The sequence below is a fragment of the Alternaria hordeiaustralica genome, assembly GCF_023758085.1.
Source record: "Alternaria hordeiaustralica strain BMP 2776 chromosome Unknown scaffold_37, whole genome shotgun sequence".
In the NCBI taxonomy this organism is placed as follows: domain Eukaryota; kingdom Fungi; phylum Ascomycota; class Dothideomycetes; order Pleosporales; family Pleosporaceae; genus Alternaria; species Alternaria hordeiaustralica.
In genome coordinates, this window is record NW_026056809.1 from 195,985 (window position 1) to 212,244 (window position 16,260).

General features: G+C 51.0%; 3 protein-coding genes across 3 annotated transcripts; all 3 read left to right on the top strand.

Moving 5' to 3' along the window:
* Positions 1 to 1,847, top strand: J4E84_010192 (uncharacterized protein; the record flags this gene model as incomplete). The annotated part of the gene is made up of 2 exons (XM_049392748.1): positions 1 to 6; positions 396 to 1,847. 2 exons carry the CDS (start codon positions 1 to 3, stop codon positions 1,845 to 1,847), a joined length of 1,458 nt encoding a protein of 485 aa, XP_049239549.1.
* A 1,731-nt stretch (positions 1,848 to 3,578) lies between these two features.
* On the top strand, positions 3,579 to 4,724 carry J4E84_010193 (uncharacterized protein; the record flags this gene model as incomplete). Its single annotated transcript, XM_049392749.1, has 1 exon — positions 3,579 to 4,724. The coding sequence occupies one exon, from the start codon at positions 3,579 to 3,581 to the stop codon at positions 4,722 to 4,724; it is 1,146 nt and encodes a 381-aa protein (XP_049239550.1).
* Positions 4,725 to 12,899: 8,175 nt separating this feature from the next.
* On the top strand, positions 12,900 to 15,733 carry J4E84_010194 (uncharacterized protein; the record flags this gene model as incomplete). Its single annotated transcript, XM_049392750.1, has 4 exons — positions 12,900 to 14,456; positions 14,507 to 14,635; positions 14,683 to 14,803; positions 14,862 to 15,733. The coding sequence occupies 4 exons, from the start codon at positions 12,900 to 12,902 to the stop codon at positions 15,731 to 15,733; spliced, it is 2,679 nt and encodes an 892-aa protein (XP_049239551.1).
* Positions 15,734 to 16,260: the final 527 nt, after the last annotated feature.

A 16,260-nucleotide genomic window follows, 5' to 3' on the forward strand; every position in this document is an offset into this window, starting at 1 on the left:
ATGGGGGTTTGTTGTTGGTTATGTATGTATAACATGTAGAGAAAGAATGCATGATGATGAAAACGTACTTCGTGTCGCGCAGTACTCGCTCTCACTGAAGGGTCAAGCTCACCGGTGTGTGTTATACACGTGTTTGCGCAAGCACGCTTAGTAACAAAGCTCCGGCCGTGTGACGCCAGCTAAGCAATCGCTCTTTCCCTTCTTTACTGGCTCACTATCTCTGCTTTCGCAGTTCGTCCTGCTCGCACAAGACACCTGCTAGCTTTCTTTTGACCCGGCGCTCAGATTATATCGTATCAACGCAAGACAACATGTCGATGGATGCAATCTCAACAGAAGTGGATGAGCTCATCATTGAGAGTTTGCGAAGCGAGGACGTGAGTGCCATGTCAAAGGTCAACAAATATTACCGCGGCCTAGCGGAAAAGCGCCTCTACAGAAACCTGACCTTCCATACGGACTGCTATTATCGCATCAACAGACTTTTTCTCACCATTGTCGATCGGCCAGACCTAGCGAAACTCATTCGAAGCTTCATGCTGACACACAAACCCAGCTCACATCCGATCAGCCCCGTCACCGATGCTGATCGCTGGGCCTTTTGGAATCAAGTCACTGCCGTGAAAGCTCTGCTCGAAAAGATTGTCAAGGGTCGCGATCCAGACATATTACTACGTTGGCTTAGTCGTATCTACGCTGGTAAATGCTTCTTCGACGGTGCGCTAGCTGCTGTCCTATGTCTTGCGACAAATCTCAAGGACCTGCATTTCGAGGTTCCCAGACATGACCATCTTCCAATTACGAAGGAGCTATTAGGCTACAGTTGGTACCGTCCAAAAGGTAGCTCCGAGGACTTTCCCTTCTGCAACCTAAAGATTCTTTGCACGAATGACGATGGCGCGCAGACATTACCTGTGCTACCTAAGCTCGAGTATTTGGTCACGTGCGGCGCTCCACATTGGTTTGATGAGAGCAATACACAACCTGTCAGCTTTCCTTATCCGAATAAGTTGGTGGGTACGAACTTGCGAGGTCTAGTGATCAAGGGCCTTGATATAGACCCAGCTGTTCTCGAGGCCATTCTCTCTTCTCCAACACTATTCGGAGTCAAGGAGCTCATGCTCACTGAACTTCGTACTCGGACCGGGGGACCTTGGGGCGGGTATGATCTACAGAACATCAACAAAGCGATCGAGATCAATCTACCCGACCTGGAAAATCTAGATTGGTCTCACCAAAAGCTCAACACTCTTGCTCGTTCGTGTTTCGGAAGTTTCAAGGACTCGTCCAAGCTCCGGGCACTGGAGGTCGACGCCCAGTTCTTGTCTACAGATAACCACCCGTCGTTGCATCTTACCCATCCACAAGAGTATCTACCGGACAGTCTAGTGGCCTTGCACATTGCCTCTTTGAAAGAAGATGACGAAAAGATCGACTTGGCCTTGGAGGCAGCGCGTACTATTGGCCTCAAAGTCATTGACCTGTCGCTCAATCTGGAGCGATGGGAGAGTGAACATGTGTTCGACGATACTGCCGTCTACGAGCTGCCCAAGGCGAGGAGGAAGTATTTTCGCAAAAAGGTTGCTGAGATGGCTACTCTGGGCATCGAGATGCATGTCTGGCGACAGAAGGGCAGGTACCCCAAGGAACTGCTATTTGGTACTAGATTCCAGAGGAAATGGCCTATATGGGAAGACGTTGATCCGGCATTCTGGATGGAGGTTGTGCGTGTTGGATGGATGGTCAAAAAAGGTCAGCGGGATGCTTCAGAGTTGGACGATGAACAGTACACAGGTGAACTGAAAGACTACCTAGATGAGGATAGTGAAGAGGAGCTCGATAATTAGGAGGATGAGGATAGTGATGCGGAGGACGAGATCGAGTTCAGCTAGAAGACCTATGCCGTTGAGATTTGGGGACATACTTTACCGTTCGATAGAAAAAAGCTGCGCGATATGTAGCTTATTTTTTAATGAGAGCTGCAACCTTAGGATCGGTGTTGAGATCAAGTGTACTGCACTGTCGTTGCACTTTCGTCCAGGGTCTTCGCATTATTGTAGAAGTACATATGCGGCGCAAGTGGGCCTTGCCTGACGATGTGCCTCTCAGGGCACCCGGCCATGCCTGATTTACCAACTTCCTCGCGGATAGCATGTGATAGATCAAAAGGAGTTGTTGACCTGCCAAGTTGTGGCGTCCCGATTCGTGCACCGAAGCAATGCTTGTCTATACAAGCCGGCGAATTTTTCAGGGGCCTGGCCGACGAATATATTGATCGCAATATTGTTGTCGTTACTATAGCCGGCTCAGCAACACCAACAACACCTACCAAAAACGTGATATACAGCTCAGTCGTGCCTACCCCTCAACAATCCGTATAATCAGATCGCCATGCCTGGGCATTCTCCAGACCCCGCGCCACTGTGAAGGATACGAGATCGTGACAAACAGCGACGAGAAAACGTGCTCGTATGGCCGTCTCAGCAGGACGTATTCGTCGTTGGCGCCGCATCTGAGAATTATTGAATCGGGGCTATTTTGAGACTTAGGTGCATCGGTTAGCGCCCGGCCATGTGGGGATGTGGCTGGTGACCCATAAACCCTGTCATGTTTCGTGATGACGGGCTACAACTTTACAAAGCCGGCAATCTCTTCACCCCTCAGTTGAATAAACAACCCTTCGCAGGGCTACTTCCACCTTGTGTAATCAAGACTACTTCTCAAGTAAGTACCTAGATATCAACATCGCAGAATCTCGGGACCAAAAGACAAGGCCGGGTCGTCCGGCGAGTCGGACGGTCAAGCCACATCAAGCTTGGCGCCTACGTCGAAACTCCCGCTCGCACATCACGGATCACGGCTAACGAGACCCCCGAAGCAGCCTAAACCAGGGGCGGATCACAACCTTCCCCCTGCGCCACCTATAGGAATGCGCTGCGAACATTACACGACCCCTAACCCCCTGTCCGTTGCGGTCCCAAAGGCCAGAAGCAGTGTGGCTGAGTGCAGCACCACCACCGCCAACAATGGCGTGCGTTGGTGTGATGTGTCGCGCGTTTCGTTTCGTATATCCCTCTTTTTCTTTGCTGCCTCTACCGCCCAGCTTACTTGCCTTGGTGCCTTGACTCTCCAGTTCCAGCGCGCGGTTTTTCTGGGCTTAGACATAGTTTAGCGAAGGTAGCTTGGACAAGCTTCGCGCCTGTTTAGAGAAAAAAAGCACGACTTGTGGGCGGTGTTCGAGACTGTCCTGACTGGTGGTGCCGTGTAAGCGGAGTAGCGAGCGGCTTTACTGCACGTTTTTAGTATATGAGCTTGCGGAGCCCGCGTTTGCGCTGACCCTCTTGGTTTTTAGGTATCGTCTCTTTACATCGTCGAGCTTTGTTGCAGCATTGTTGAGCGCTTTCACGTTTTCTTTCTTCTTGTTCATTGCTGATGGCTCGGTGACACTCGTTCGCTATTCTCTTCACGTTTACTAGCCGTCGATCAACCGTGATCCTTTACCATATTCATATCCTTGTTTAATTATTCGGATACTGTCACTACATCTACGATACGAAATTCGAAGCATACCGAACGCCATGTCATACCTTCCGCCACTAGGAGCCTTGCTCCTGCCTCTTACGGCACTACTCGCCCAGTCTGCACTCGCTGCCAACCCGTATACCAGCTCCATGAACGAGGCACCCAAGGACAACAACCCAGACTGCGACTGCTATGTCGTCCAATCCGGCAAGGACTCGCAAACACCAGAGTACTTCCAATACTACCGCTTTTACGACTTCCGAAACCTTCCAGGCGCAATGAGCGAGTCACCGCCGCTTCTCAACGATAGTCAGATCGCGGGTATGGCAAATACATGGCAGCCAGATCTGTTCAACAGCGATGCTTGGAACTACGATTGGGGCATTCAGAACTGGACCAAGCCCGCCACCGAAGACTTCCCCGTACCGATGAACAACTCCTTCGCGAACATCTTCCTCGGTGAAGAAGACTCCACATCATACCTCGCACTACGAACGTCGCGTCTGGATGACTACCAGACAGCCGGAGAGATCGAGAACCAGCAGAAGAACCTCATGCACGTTTCGATGCGCATGTATGGTCGTGTTCAAGGTGCCAAGGGTGCGGTCGCAGGGTTCTTCACCTTCTTCGACGACGATAACGAGTCCGATATCGAGATCCTGACCGACGATCCTAAAGATCAGATCCGCTACACGAACCAGCCTTCCGTAGGCGAGGATGGCAATGAAGTCGCTGCTGCGTCCGTTGGCCCTACCGACCTCCCCCGCTGGGACGAATGGCAAACCCACCGCATCGACTGGCTTCCCAAGAACAGCTACTGGTACCTCAACCAGAAGCAGGTCGCCGCAAACACATACTCCGTCCCCCGCGAGCAGAGCTTCCTGGTCCTAAACATGTGGGGTGATGGCGGAGAGTGGAGTGGCGAGATGGATGTGGGCGACAGTGCCGAGTTCCACATTCAGTGGATTGAGATGACGTTCAATACCAGTGGACCATATGAAGGCAAAAGTCAGGAGAACAAGAGGGATACAACCAATTTGTTTGGAAGAAAGAGAGCGGAAAAGGGATGCAAAACCGTGTGCAAGATCGATGACGTGAAAGAAGTCGGTACGCCTGAGGTTGATAGCGGGGCCATGGGAATGGGTGTTTCTTGGGGACTGTTGACCGTAGTTGGTCTTGTGTCTGTTGTTGTCGGGATATAGAGACTAGATGTGCATGAATGATTGTAATATACCCAAGTCTATATACACTGCTGCATACTTTGAAACAATATGTTTAGGAGATACACCTGCGTTGTGCCCGCAATTTCGAACCAGCACCTCCAACAAAGCAATACCCAATTTTATCCCCAATCTATCCCGTAAACAAGTTTGCATATTACAACCAATAATTAGGCGGGGATAAAGCTTTCCAATAGCCGTGGTCCATATTGTCTTGCATCTCCTCTACAGTTTGGCGCGGTACCTCACATGTACTACTTTCAACGTAGTATATCGGACCATCCAAATGATCCACGTCTGATCTTCTGCAGTAAGCCAGTGGAGCTGGTTGTTCCCGGCAAGTTCTCTCGCGGTTATATTCGATGAGATGTTCGAGCCCATCGCCCGCATATTCTGGAGCCGCTTAGCACCTCCAATTACCTATAAAACGATAAATAATCGTGACTTACCTGGAGTGGTGTACGCTATCCGTACAGTAAAGTCAACGGCGATGGGTTCTGCAAGCAACGACGCTTCGTCACGAATGGAGGTCAGAGTTCTGACGTGCTCGATGATGGCCCTCGGATTAGGGCATTGATGCAACATTGAAAGATGCCAATGAATGTAGATACTCTTCAGTCGAGAGAATTGTCCACTTCGAACAGCTTTGAACAGTCCCCTGCAGTACGGCAACAGGTTCATATACCATGGCCTGCCAGGTGCGTCAAGCCATAGGTGCTCGAGTGTGTTTGGAAGAGTGTCTGCTAGAACTGGTGATATTTTCGTCAATAATGTACTCGGAGGATTTTGGCTGAGACCATCGTAGCCGAGAAGTAAGTATGGCTTCGCTCGCAGGAAAGTGAGCGAGCTGAAGAAGCTGCTCATTCGGAATGTACCTGGACTCGAATCGAAAGTTCGCCAATATACTCCTAGCGTATCTCCAAGTGACAAGCTGACGAGAGTGTTGGCATGTGGGATCAGTGCCGTTCTGACATGGTCATAGAACTCGTAATCGCGTGGTCGACGTTCGTACGGTGATACCACCTCAAAGTCGGTGATTGCCCTGCAAGCAACTATCATTTTCGCGGCGATGGAACCGCTGAAACGTGGAGATAGCAACGATAGTCTGGCTATAGAAGAACTGCGAACTGGCCATTTCCAAGGGTCTCCCATGAATGCAGAGTCGTCGGTATCTGGCCCAACAGCCCACGGGCGTCCATGATCAGTCTCACCACAGTTACCAAGGGTGAGATCAGTCAGGCTGGGAAGAAGAAAGAAAGGTAGCACGTCACGGACTGGCCATTCAAGATCGCTTTGGTGTATGTCAAGGTGGAGAACTTTGAGCCTTTCGAAACCGCCCTCATGAGCACTGTGGACGATGCTGTTAAGCAAGAAGCTCGTGTTGTTTCCATCCAATTGCGTCTTGGGAAGGCGGATCCAAAGGCGCTCCAAGTTACATGCAGCGAGAATACACGGGGTGAGTAGCACATCTTCTCCGAGAATAGCGCGCTCAAGAAGGTCGTGGTCAGAGGCATGTGCCTGACTGCTATCCATGGCTGAGACAAGTTTGGCAAGCCACTCGTAGCCTTCTGGCGTGTAATCCGGCACATCATTCACATCTTCGTTAATATCACTTCCATTTCCATCCAGCATCTTCCGATGCCGTCTCTGATAGCGAACGCATCCTGCATCCTGAGTCGCACGTTCCTCGACCTCTTCGTCATCGAGCTCGTTCTCGGGTCGCAGGTTATGCCCCGCCCAAAAATCGCCTACCTCGAAGCCGTCCTCCATCTTCAGCTTCAGATTCTTGATGTACCCACACAGCTCCACGTTCTTCAGAAGAGTACGTGGTAACTGGCGATAAGCCTGACTATCAATGTCGCCAGCCCGCTCAATGGATTCGTAGATGAGCGATCTCGCAACATCTCTGAAGCTTCGGCAGACACGACACAATGCCAGGAGATCTCGCGAAGGAGCGGGTACACGTGGCGCAGAGAAGCATGTTATTGGCGTGTGCAGGAGACTGAAGATTTGAAGGAGCAGCTCGTTCGGAAACTCGTCCATGACTGGAAGACAAGACGAGAAACGTATTGCGCCTAAGACGGGGATTGTTGACCTTAAAAGTGAGGAGGGAAAATCAGGCAGCAGTATGAGTCAGACGCGCTTACTCTGCAGCCAAGAAGTCGCGTTCTCGCAATGTCGCGTTTTCGGCTAGCTCGATTTTCACGCGCTGCTCACCTGGGCACGCCCTTGCCCGAGGCTGCAATGTTCTTTTACCCCCAATCACACCCAGGTCTACGTCTGCTCGACTCTTTTGCTGCAATATCTTGTGTGCGCCTCAGTTGTATGACCACAATGTGATAGCGTCATACCCAGGCAGACACCGCCATTGCTGCTGCATAGCACAAGTCGTTGCATGCCAATCATTCCACACCTCGCTCTATATTTGCAACTAAGTACTAACGAGTCCGCTGTAGGAGATGTTCGCTCTTGCGGTGTCGAGAAGTCCCGTCGCATCTCGTATGTGGCCTAGATGCGTTGATGACGCTTTCAAGGCTTCTTAGTGGTACAGGTGCTACGAACACGTTCCGCACAGCAGTTGAGCGCCGTCTTGCGTATGATGGTTCCCGGTTCAGCTCTCAGATTCATTGTTCCTTTGGAAATTGTTGATGATTGCTAGCACCTTATCCCAGTCTGCCAACAGTTCTGGGATGTCACGAACGATATCATAGGTTCCTAACACCCCCTGCTCATGGCTTGCATATTTTAGATTAAAAGCTGGCCCCAAGAGATGTATTTGGCCACTTGGGACGAACAGATTGCAAGCCGTCTTCAGCCGGAGCTATGTCAGCAAGGCTCCCGATCGCTTACTTACCGGCACCGGTAATCCTGAGCAGGAGTTCGTTCCTTCCGCACTTTCCACGCATCAGCGTAACTCTTCATTTGATCCGTTTGGTGGACCTCAAGAATGGCATACACGCCTGGCTTCTGCGACTTCTGCTACGTGAACGTTTTGGGGGCGAAGAACTCATGGGGCTATCACCACCCAAGCGCATCGTCCCTCGCGAGCTCTGCTCACCGCGGCTGCACCTTTTGTAGTCTTCTGCACGGAGACTTTCTAATGCATCGCTCGCTCCTACAAAGACACGAGCACCACAATACTAGCTTAAAGCGCTTTCTGCATGAGGAGGTGGCAAGAGTCGACAAACTACTGCCGGGCCAGGGTTCGGTCGTATCTCTACATCGATGGAGTATTCGTACCTTAGGACGTACCCGAGAGACTAAAAACGAAGCAGTAATCATTTTCCGAGTTGTACCGAGGCTCATCAATGATGAGGACAACGACAATCACGAGGGAAAGCCACAGATCTTCGGAATACCGGAACGGGTTTTCTACTGTGTCCTCGAAGAAGAGATCGAGGGTTTATTGTCTCCTGCGGAGCTCGGCACGAGTACAAATCCTGCGTTTAATGGTGGCCAGCAGATCAAGGCTTGGTTCAGGACCTGTGGCATTGAACACAAACACTGTCCTAAGCGCGCTGGCTCGGCGAGCAAGTTCATCCCTACACGACTACTACATATCGGCGGCAAACGTACAGGGGATCGCCTGCGGGTAGTGAATACCAAGCTCAATAATGTCAAAGGCCCCTACGTCACTCTGAGTCACTGTTGGGGTAAAGCTCCGTTGGTGACACTGAACTCTAGTACTCTCGAAGAGTTCATGCTTGTCGGTCTGCCGTGGCGTAAATTGTCCAACAATTTCAAGCAGGCGATTGAGGTGGCCTGGTTCCTCGAGGTCGATTATATTTGGATTGATTCTCGTAAGCTCTCATTATAACGTCAAAGAGATAGTGGAAGCTAACATTGCCCTGATTGATTCAGTCTGCATCATGGTAGTATTGTCCCCCTACCTGTTAGGTCGTGCTGATGACTGTATAGCAAGGAGACGGCGACGACTGGAAGCGTGAAAGTTCTCGCATGGAACAGGTGTATAGGAACTCATTCTGCAACATCGCTGCTGCCGATTCCGAGAACGGCGCTGGGGGTCTCTTTCGCCAAAGAGAGGCGCGAGACGTCTTGCCAGCTATTGTGGACCCCGATGGGGTTTCTCCTATCTTGGGTAAGCGACGGTGGGTGATTGTACGTGGGGATCTGTGGGAACAAGGACTTCTCGTTAAGCCACTGTACAGACGCGGTTGGGTTTACCAAGGTCAGTGTCTCTGAGAAACTCCGCAAGCTTGCCTGACAGGCTCCAGAGCGTATGCTTGCACCCAGGATCTTGCATTTCAGCAAACAGCAGATCTTCTGGGACTGTACCGAGATGAGCGCTTGCGAAACTCTTCCGGCTGGGTTGCCTTTGCCTATAGACCAACAGTCGGCAAGTGATCGCCATTGGCGTGGACGTCTACAGGAGAGCACAAGGGGTACGACACTGCTTTCTGGGGTCAATGACGACTCGCTTGATGACCTATGGCGATCAGCAGTCATGATCTATACGAATCTTGACCTTACTAACCAGACCGACAAACGTATGGCAATCTGGGGTGTGGTAAAAAGGCTACGAGAAATACAAAGCGAGGAGTACGTTGCGGGAATGTGGGAGGGAGCTCTTGAGGAGCAGCTGGCTTGGAGAGTTCTAGACTGCATAACCAGCAAACGGCCTTTGGAGCTGAACATAAACCCAACCTGGTCTTGGACTTCTGTGAAAGGTACGATATTGAGCCCGAGCAGATCGGCTCGGTGGCAGAGAAGCTACATTGTTCGAGATCACGCTGGCAACAAGATTTGGTTCAACATTGGTGAGCAAGGCATCCGACCAGGACTGCCGACAAGACAGTCGGAAAACGCTAGCGATATGACAAGAGAATTGGACTTGTCGAGCGAGAGGCGGCGTCATTCGGGTACGACGATACGTACGAGCTCGCAGCCAGACGGACTTAGATCTATAGACGGCGATCAAAACCCTCGCCCCCTACCCAGATCGAGGACTTCATCGCCGCTACGAATGGAACATGCGACCCGTATACCTATTTCAAGACAAGGAACGCATTATTCCAATGCACAGCAAAATTCGCAGACACCGCCGCCAGATGAACGACGTGAAAACGAGCCAACCTTGAAATGTAAGAAGATTGCGATCCAAGGCTTCTTACACGTAGGTCGTCTGAGCCAAAGTCAATCCCATTCATGGTCTTTGGAGATTCCTCACGCATTCGACAAGACCGATGAGATCGATGCATTTCCCGATCTTGTCTCCAATTTGGACGACCCTAAAACGATGTTTGTTGTGCTTGCATTGACGGAACGCTCCAACAAGGACGAAGCAAATACCATGGCGGAAGTAGTTTGGCTTGAAGGTCATGGTATCTTATTAGAAGAGGCAACAGATACAAACGAGCCTTGGTGTTTCCGGCGGACCGGTGCCTTCGACGTTCGCCATCTGAGCTACAAGACTTGGCAACGCCTTAAGACCACAAGCAGTAGCTTGCCAGGCTCAATGACGGAGACGGATACAATTCCTTGCAAGAATTTTTACATAGTGTGAGACAGAAGATTACATGTTATGGTCGTTTATGTTCTCTCTAAATCTACTCTTTTGGCTGGAAATCCAACCCCCTCTCTTCCGGCGGCGAAATCATTGGCGAAGCAGAAAAGACCAATCCCAGCCCCTTAACAGAATCTGATGACTCGCGTCTGGAGCTTGGTAATGGTGATTGGAAAGCTGACAACTGCCGAAGTAACGGAGACTCAAATGTATGCGATTTAGAGACCTTGGACGTCGGCAATTGGGCATACGCCCAAATTAAGTCCTCGTTATATTCGTCGTTGACAAACAACCAGAAAAGGCGGTGACACGCTGCAATGGTGGATTCTCGCCCAACAAATGGCGGGGCAATGATTGTGAGGTATCCGTTCGCGGACCCCAGCACGTCTTCTGGACTGCGAGGGGGCATGGTGCTCATGTGTGGATTGCGAGTTCGTTCTCGCAGTAGGTTGGCAAGACGGGATAGCGGCAAGCCTCGAGCCGCATCTCCTTTCCGACCCACTGCTGCGATAGTCTTGAGAGCTATAGAGGAGCTATTAGCCGATTGCTGCTTGATCGTTTCGATCGCGGTGTTGAAATGATCTTGGACATTCCTCGGTATACGTCTTGGCATGAGATCGAGGGCCTCAGGAGAAGGCAGGCTGTGAATCCTGTCAACGGCAAGCTTTGCTTGCAGGATGCTTCCGTCGACATAACGCGCGATCTGTTGTATCCACTCATGACCTTTGTTACCGTGCATGGTGTTTCTAAAAGCGAGCCCGAACGAGGATAGTGGAGGTTGCGATGGATCCGTTAAGGTATTGAATCCGAGATCGCCATGCTCACACTCGAGGTCCCATTCTAGGTAATCTGCCATAGCATCGTCTGACATGCCATCGAGCGTCACATTGTAATACTCTGGGGACTTCCAAGTGCCCACCGAATCGCTGACTATGGAGTTAGCTATTGTTGTTGTAGCGGCTGCGTTTCATCTGGGTATCACCCAGGCCGGACTGTACTTACCACTGCTGACAAGAAGTATCTTCTCTCTTGCAACTGATGCAAATATCTCTTTCCTGGCATTTAGAACAGCGCCAAAACACCGTGAGGGGTGAGTCTCGCGGGTGATAATCGCACCATATGTTCATTGTTGGTTCATGCCTGGGTAATCGTGACGTGACAAGTATCTTCAGACCCTCATCTTGCAGGATATCGAACTGCTGCTGTACCAGTTCCCGTAGCGATGGACTGCACTGATCTAGATGGTCGATGATGAGCACTACGTCTCCCTTTTTGGCCAACTCCGCGGTCCTCAAGCGGAGTGCTTGTGCAATGGAAGTAATCCGTTTCGAAGCTCTCTTCCCTGTGCGCAGCAAATCCTTATATGCACCGTAAGCCAAAGTTGTTGCAGGATCGATATTGCAGCTAGGGGGCGACACATGGTTGTATATGGTATCCAAGAGATCCTCTAGGAAGGCGAGTTCATTTTCGATTTTGCGATGGTTGATGAAGATGCTGGCAAGCTGCAAGGTCTGCTCTTCTGACGCCAACATGCATTCTCTCAAGCGTTTGGCTACTAGTGATGCGAACGCAGTCTGAATATCCCATGAGCATCTTCGTTAGCGTTCTAGATAGCGACTGACCTTTCCTGCTCCCGGCCCGCCAACAACATGGAGCTGCCAATGGTCTTTACATTGTAGCCACTCTTCAAAGAGCTCGCTGCCAAGTATACTATCAAACAATCGTTCGTAGATGTCGGAAGCGATAGGGAAAGACTCTTGAATCGCTGCGTGAACGACCATGTCTCGTGCAAAGACGTCGCCATCATCTCTAACTGTGATCTGACCGATAGCGAACATACTGTTTCGACGAATGCGGTTTCAAAGCCCGAGCTGTATCGACCTTGACAAGGCTGCGTCTCGAGGACCTAAGATCTAATGTGTAAATGCACCTGCCCCTCTCGCAATGAACGTGTTCGGGTTGTGGTAGGCCAAGTGATTCACAGCCTCAATCAGGCTGACTGTACGATATTGAGTTCCCATAGGTGGCGTATAAGCGGGAGGGTCAGCGCTGCAGAACCCCTGTTACAACAAACTTGGGGGCCAAAATCGGGGGCCGATCGTGGGGGCCAACTTCACCCATAAAAGCAAGCATCAAGCTGACGGCGAAGATTGACCGGTCATGTAAGGATCTTGGAGCAAATTTGCATACACCGATGGGCTTGTATCACCGTAATTTGCATTGACCTCGTGGATGCTGCATGACGATCTGGGCAATGATTGGTACGCGCCATCATGAAGCGGCTCCCATGGCAGTACGCTCAGCTGCCTTCCCGCTCCTTACCGCCGGGCCAAATATAGTCGCTCCCTGATCTGGCTTCTTCAATGTGCCGCAGTAAGACTGCTGAGCAACAGACGTACTCGGGCGGGTATCCCGCCTTCCTATGACCCTTTTCCCGAAAACAGCGGTCTCTCTCCAAGTCTATATATTTCATTATCATGCTTTTGGTCGAAACTGATAGAGACTTTCATCAGATTCGGCTGCTTTGTTACACTCGTCTTTCTTTTGGAGTTCTAGTTTCCTTGGATATGACCCCTTTCCCGCAACGAACTTGACGACTCCGTTCCAATCGACCTGCGATTACCACCTTCCAAATGTTGTTCCGAACATCAGCCCTCTCGGTAGCGGTGTGTAGCATTGTATATCTATCAGATGCGCTATCTATATCGACGCCCGACAGTCTTTACAATAAGATTCGTGTTCGCCAGGAGGATGCCGAAAACCCCGACTCGAGTGCTTGCGGCTATATCATCGACAACGTCAATGCTGGATACGCTTATCACTATGCATACGACGCATACGCTTGCCTGAACAGTGTACCTTTCAACACCGATGTTGCCACTCGCTTCATCACGTACATCAACGACACCGTGCAGTTTCAAAGCACTCTTGCATATCTCCGGGAACCTCCAGTTGGATATCAGCAGCCCGCTGTGGATATCCTGTCGGAATTGACGCAAATCCAGAACAACATCACGACGCAAGTCTACAAGAACCAATATCAGTTCGAGGTTGACGTACAGCACTTACTGGATAGAGCTCATGATGGTCACATGTATCTGAGAGGCGGCATCATGGCGGCTTTCTCATTCCTCGCGCCGTATTCCATCACCGCTGCCTCGCCGGACGGTGCAAGTCTACCGAAGCTTTACCTCACGAACGACCTGGTAACAAGCCGAGACGAAGGTAGGATGCCTATCGCAATCGCTACAATCAACGAGATGGATGCTGTGGAGTACGTCACAAGATTGGCAAGCATCAATGCCGTTGGTGGTATAGAACCAAATGCCGACTGGAACCAATTGTTCTACACACCTGCCTCCGCCATCCAGGGATTCGGTGGTATTTGGGACAGTGGCGTACGCTTCTATCCAGGAGACGAGATTGCGCTGGTCATGGAGGACGGTACCGAGTACCTTGATTACTGGCTCGCGCTCTGGAAAGAGCCGTATGAGACGGGCCCACTCACTACTGGTGGAGATCTCTACAACTACTTTGTTCTCAACTACTTGCCCGCCTCGTATGACCCGAGTGGAAACTTCTACAACCCAGCATATGCTATTCCCGAAGACCTCAACACAACTGGACCTGTTGTCGCTCCTACACCTGATCAGCAGTCTTGGAATATCAAATCTAGCGGAGCATATCCCAATCCTGATGTTCGACAAGAGGGTCTCGCAGTTCGCAGCGATGGCATTGTCTCAGGCTATTTCCTACCACAGGTCAACGCTGCGACACTCAGCATTCCTTCGTTTGCACAATACTCTGACTCCATCGGTGACTTTAGCAATGCCATATCAGACTTCATCAGCAACACAACTAAACAAGGCTTGAAAAGAGGTGTGATAGACCTCCAGCAAAACACCGGGGGTACCGTAGAGCTTGCCTTTAGCACCTTCAAGAGATTTTTCCCGAACGTGGATCCATACGCAGGAAGCAGGCGCCGAAATCATCATCTCGGAAGCATTATCGGCGAAGCATACACATCTTACTTCAATAGTCTTAATCCTAGCGATCCTGACTATAACGACTTCCTCGCTGCTGAATGGACGGCTACGTCCAAACTCAACGCTATAACGGGTCAAAACTTCACTAGCTGGGCTGAATACACAGGACCTGTGCTGGAAAAGAGCGATTCCTTCTCGCTCACAGTATGTTGTCAGCCAAGTCTCATGCGATAGGTAGATCTAACAGAGACTAGGAGCGATACAATCTTTCGAACTCCGCGTTCACTTCGGCTTTGTTCGAAGGCTGGGTGCCATCGGGCTATGCTCCTGAGTATCCCCTGGACTACACGACTCCACCATTCGCGGCCGAGGATATTGCCATAGTAAGTGTTATGGCTCATGGTCAACTGCTAAGGCTGACAAGTTTTAGTTGACAGATGGAGCTTGTTCATCCACATGCGCTCTTCTGGTCGAGATGTTCAAGCAGGTCGGCGTTCGAACCATTGTAGTAGGCGGGCGTCCAGCCACCGGCCCCATGCAAGCTGTAGGAGGTATGTTCAAGATTGTTGAAATACGCCAGTGTATCATCACCAACACACATCGCTCCAGGAAATCGCGGTGCCGCAATTTACTCCGCCGATCGAATCGACTATGACCTCGGTGCCGTCTCATCTCCCGCGTTCAGCGTCGACAACGCAACATTGGCCACGGTTCCTCAGCTCACAGCCAGTGACTACCGGGATTCCGGTGTCTTCACAGCAGCCTTTGGCATCAACCTCAGGGACCAGGTCAGACCCAACGACACAGAGCCGCTCCAATTCAAATACGAACCTGCCGATTGCCGCATCTTCTACACCGTAGCAAATGTCTTCAACTACACCCGCTTGTGGTCCGATGCTGTCACCGCCATGTTTGACGACACTTCAAAGTGCGTCGCAGGCTCCACAGGCTTCTCGAACTCAAATAAGACTGCGCCAAAACCTGCGCCAGCCGCATCAGCTCCACTCACTCTCGACATCGGTCAGTCTGATGCTTTACTAGACGGTGACAACCTCAATGAGTCAGGCGGTCCGCAGAACACAGCAGAGCCTGCACAGAGCTTCGCCATCGACCCATGCTCGCCCAGTGGAAACTGTAAATTTCCCCGTGTCCAGAAATGCAGAAACATCTACGCGACCGTCTGCGGCACCTTCGACGAATATCCATTGTGTCTCCCGCATACACAAGATAAGCTCGCATGTGACGCTACAACTGCAGAGTGGGAGCCAGACCCATTGGTCGACGTAGAGCGTGGTACTCTCAAGCGAAGAGCTGGCCTTGGTTTGGTGGCACCGAAAAAGCCAGTAGGTGGAGCGGCTCCGTCGGGCCTCAAGCCAGGTGTGCCGAGGAGCAATGAACAGCAGCTACGAACCAAGAAGTATGGGCGATGTAGGCCGAAGAAAGGCGAGAACTTCAAGCTTCCGAGCTGTCCTTTTGGATAAGCACCTGAGACGATGAACGTATCTAGGCCAGGCCTGGCTGGGTAGTCAAAGCCCATAGAAACCACTGCATAGACTGTAACACCACTAGAAGTATAATACATACCCATCAACTCGGTTCTTCTCATGTCTTCGCGATGCACGTCAGAGCATGCGAACAGGCTGAGAGATACTTCTACTCTCGTACGGAGGTTCAGTCACACTTACCCCACCTGACTAGCCAGCATCAATGAATGCTGCGGAACACAAACACACTTCCGTGACAAGGCTGAGAGAAACTCTTCGTGACTCTTTCTCTATCATTTGCTAAGAACGAACACCACGCTACCACCTCTCCGCTAAGCGAAGTAGCACCACCCACCTATCCGTGTCGCAAACCCACAATCTCGCCCCAGGAATCGCCATCCCACCCCTCATCTCCCCTCCACAAACCCCAGTATCTCCCTAGCCACCTCTTCAGGCGCACTATCAGTCGTATCAACACTCAACCCATCACAGCCCTCAAACCGAAAGATATCGCATCTCTCCCT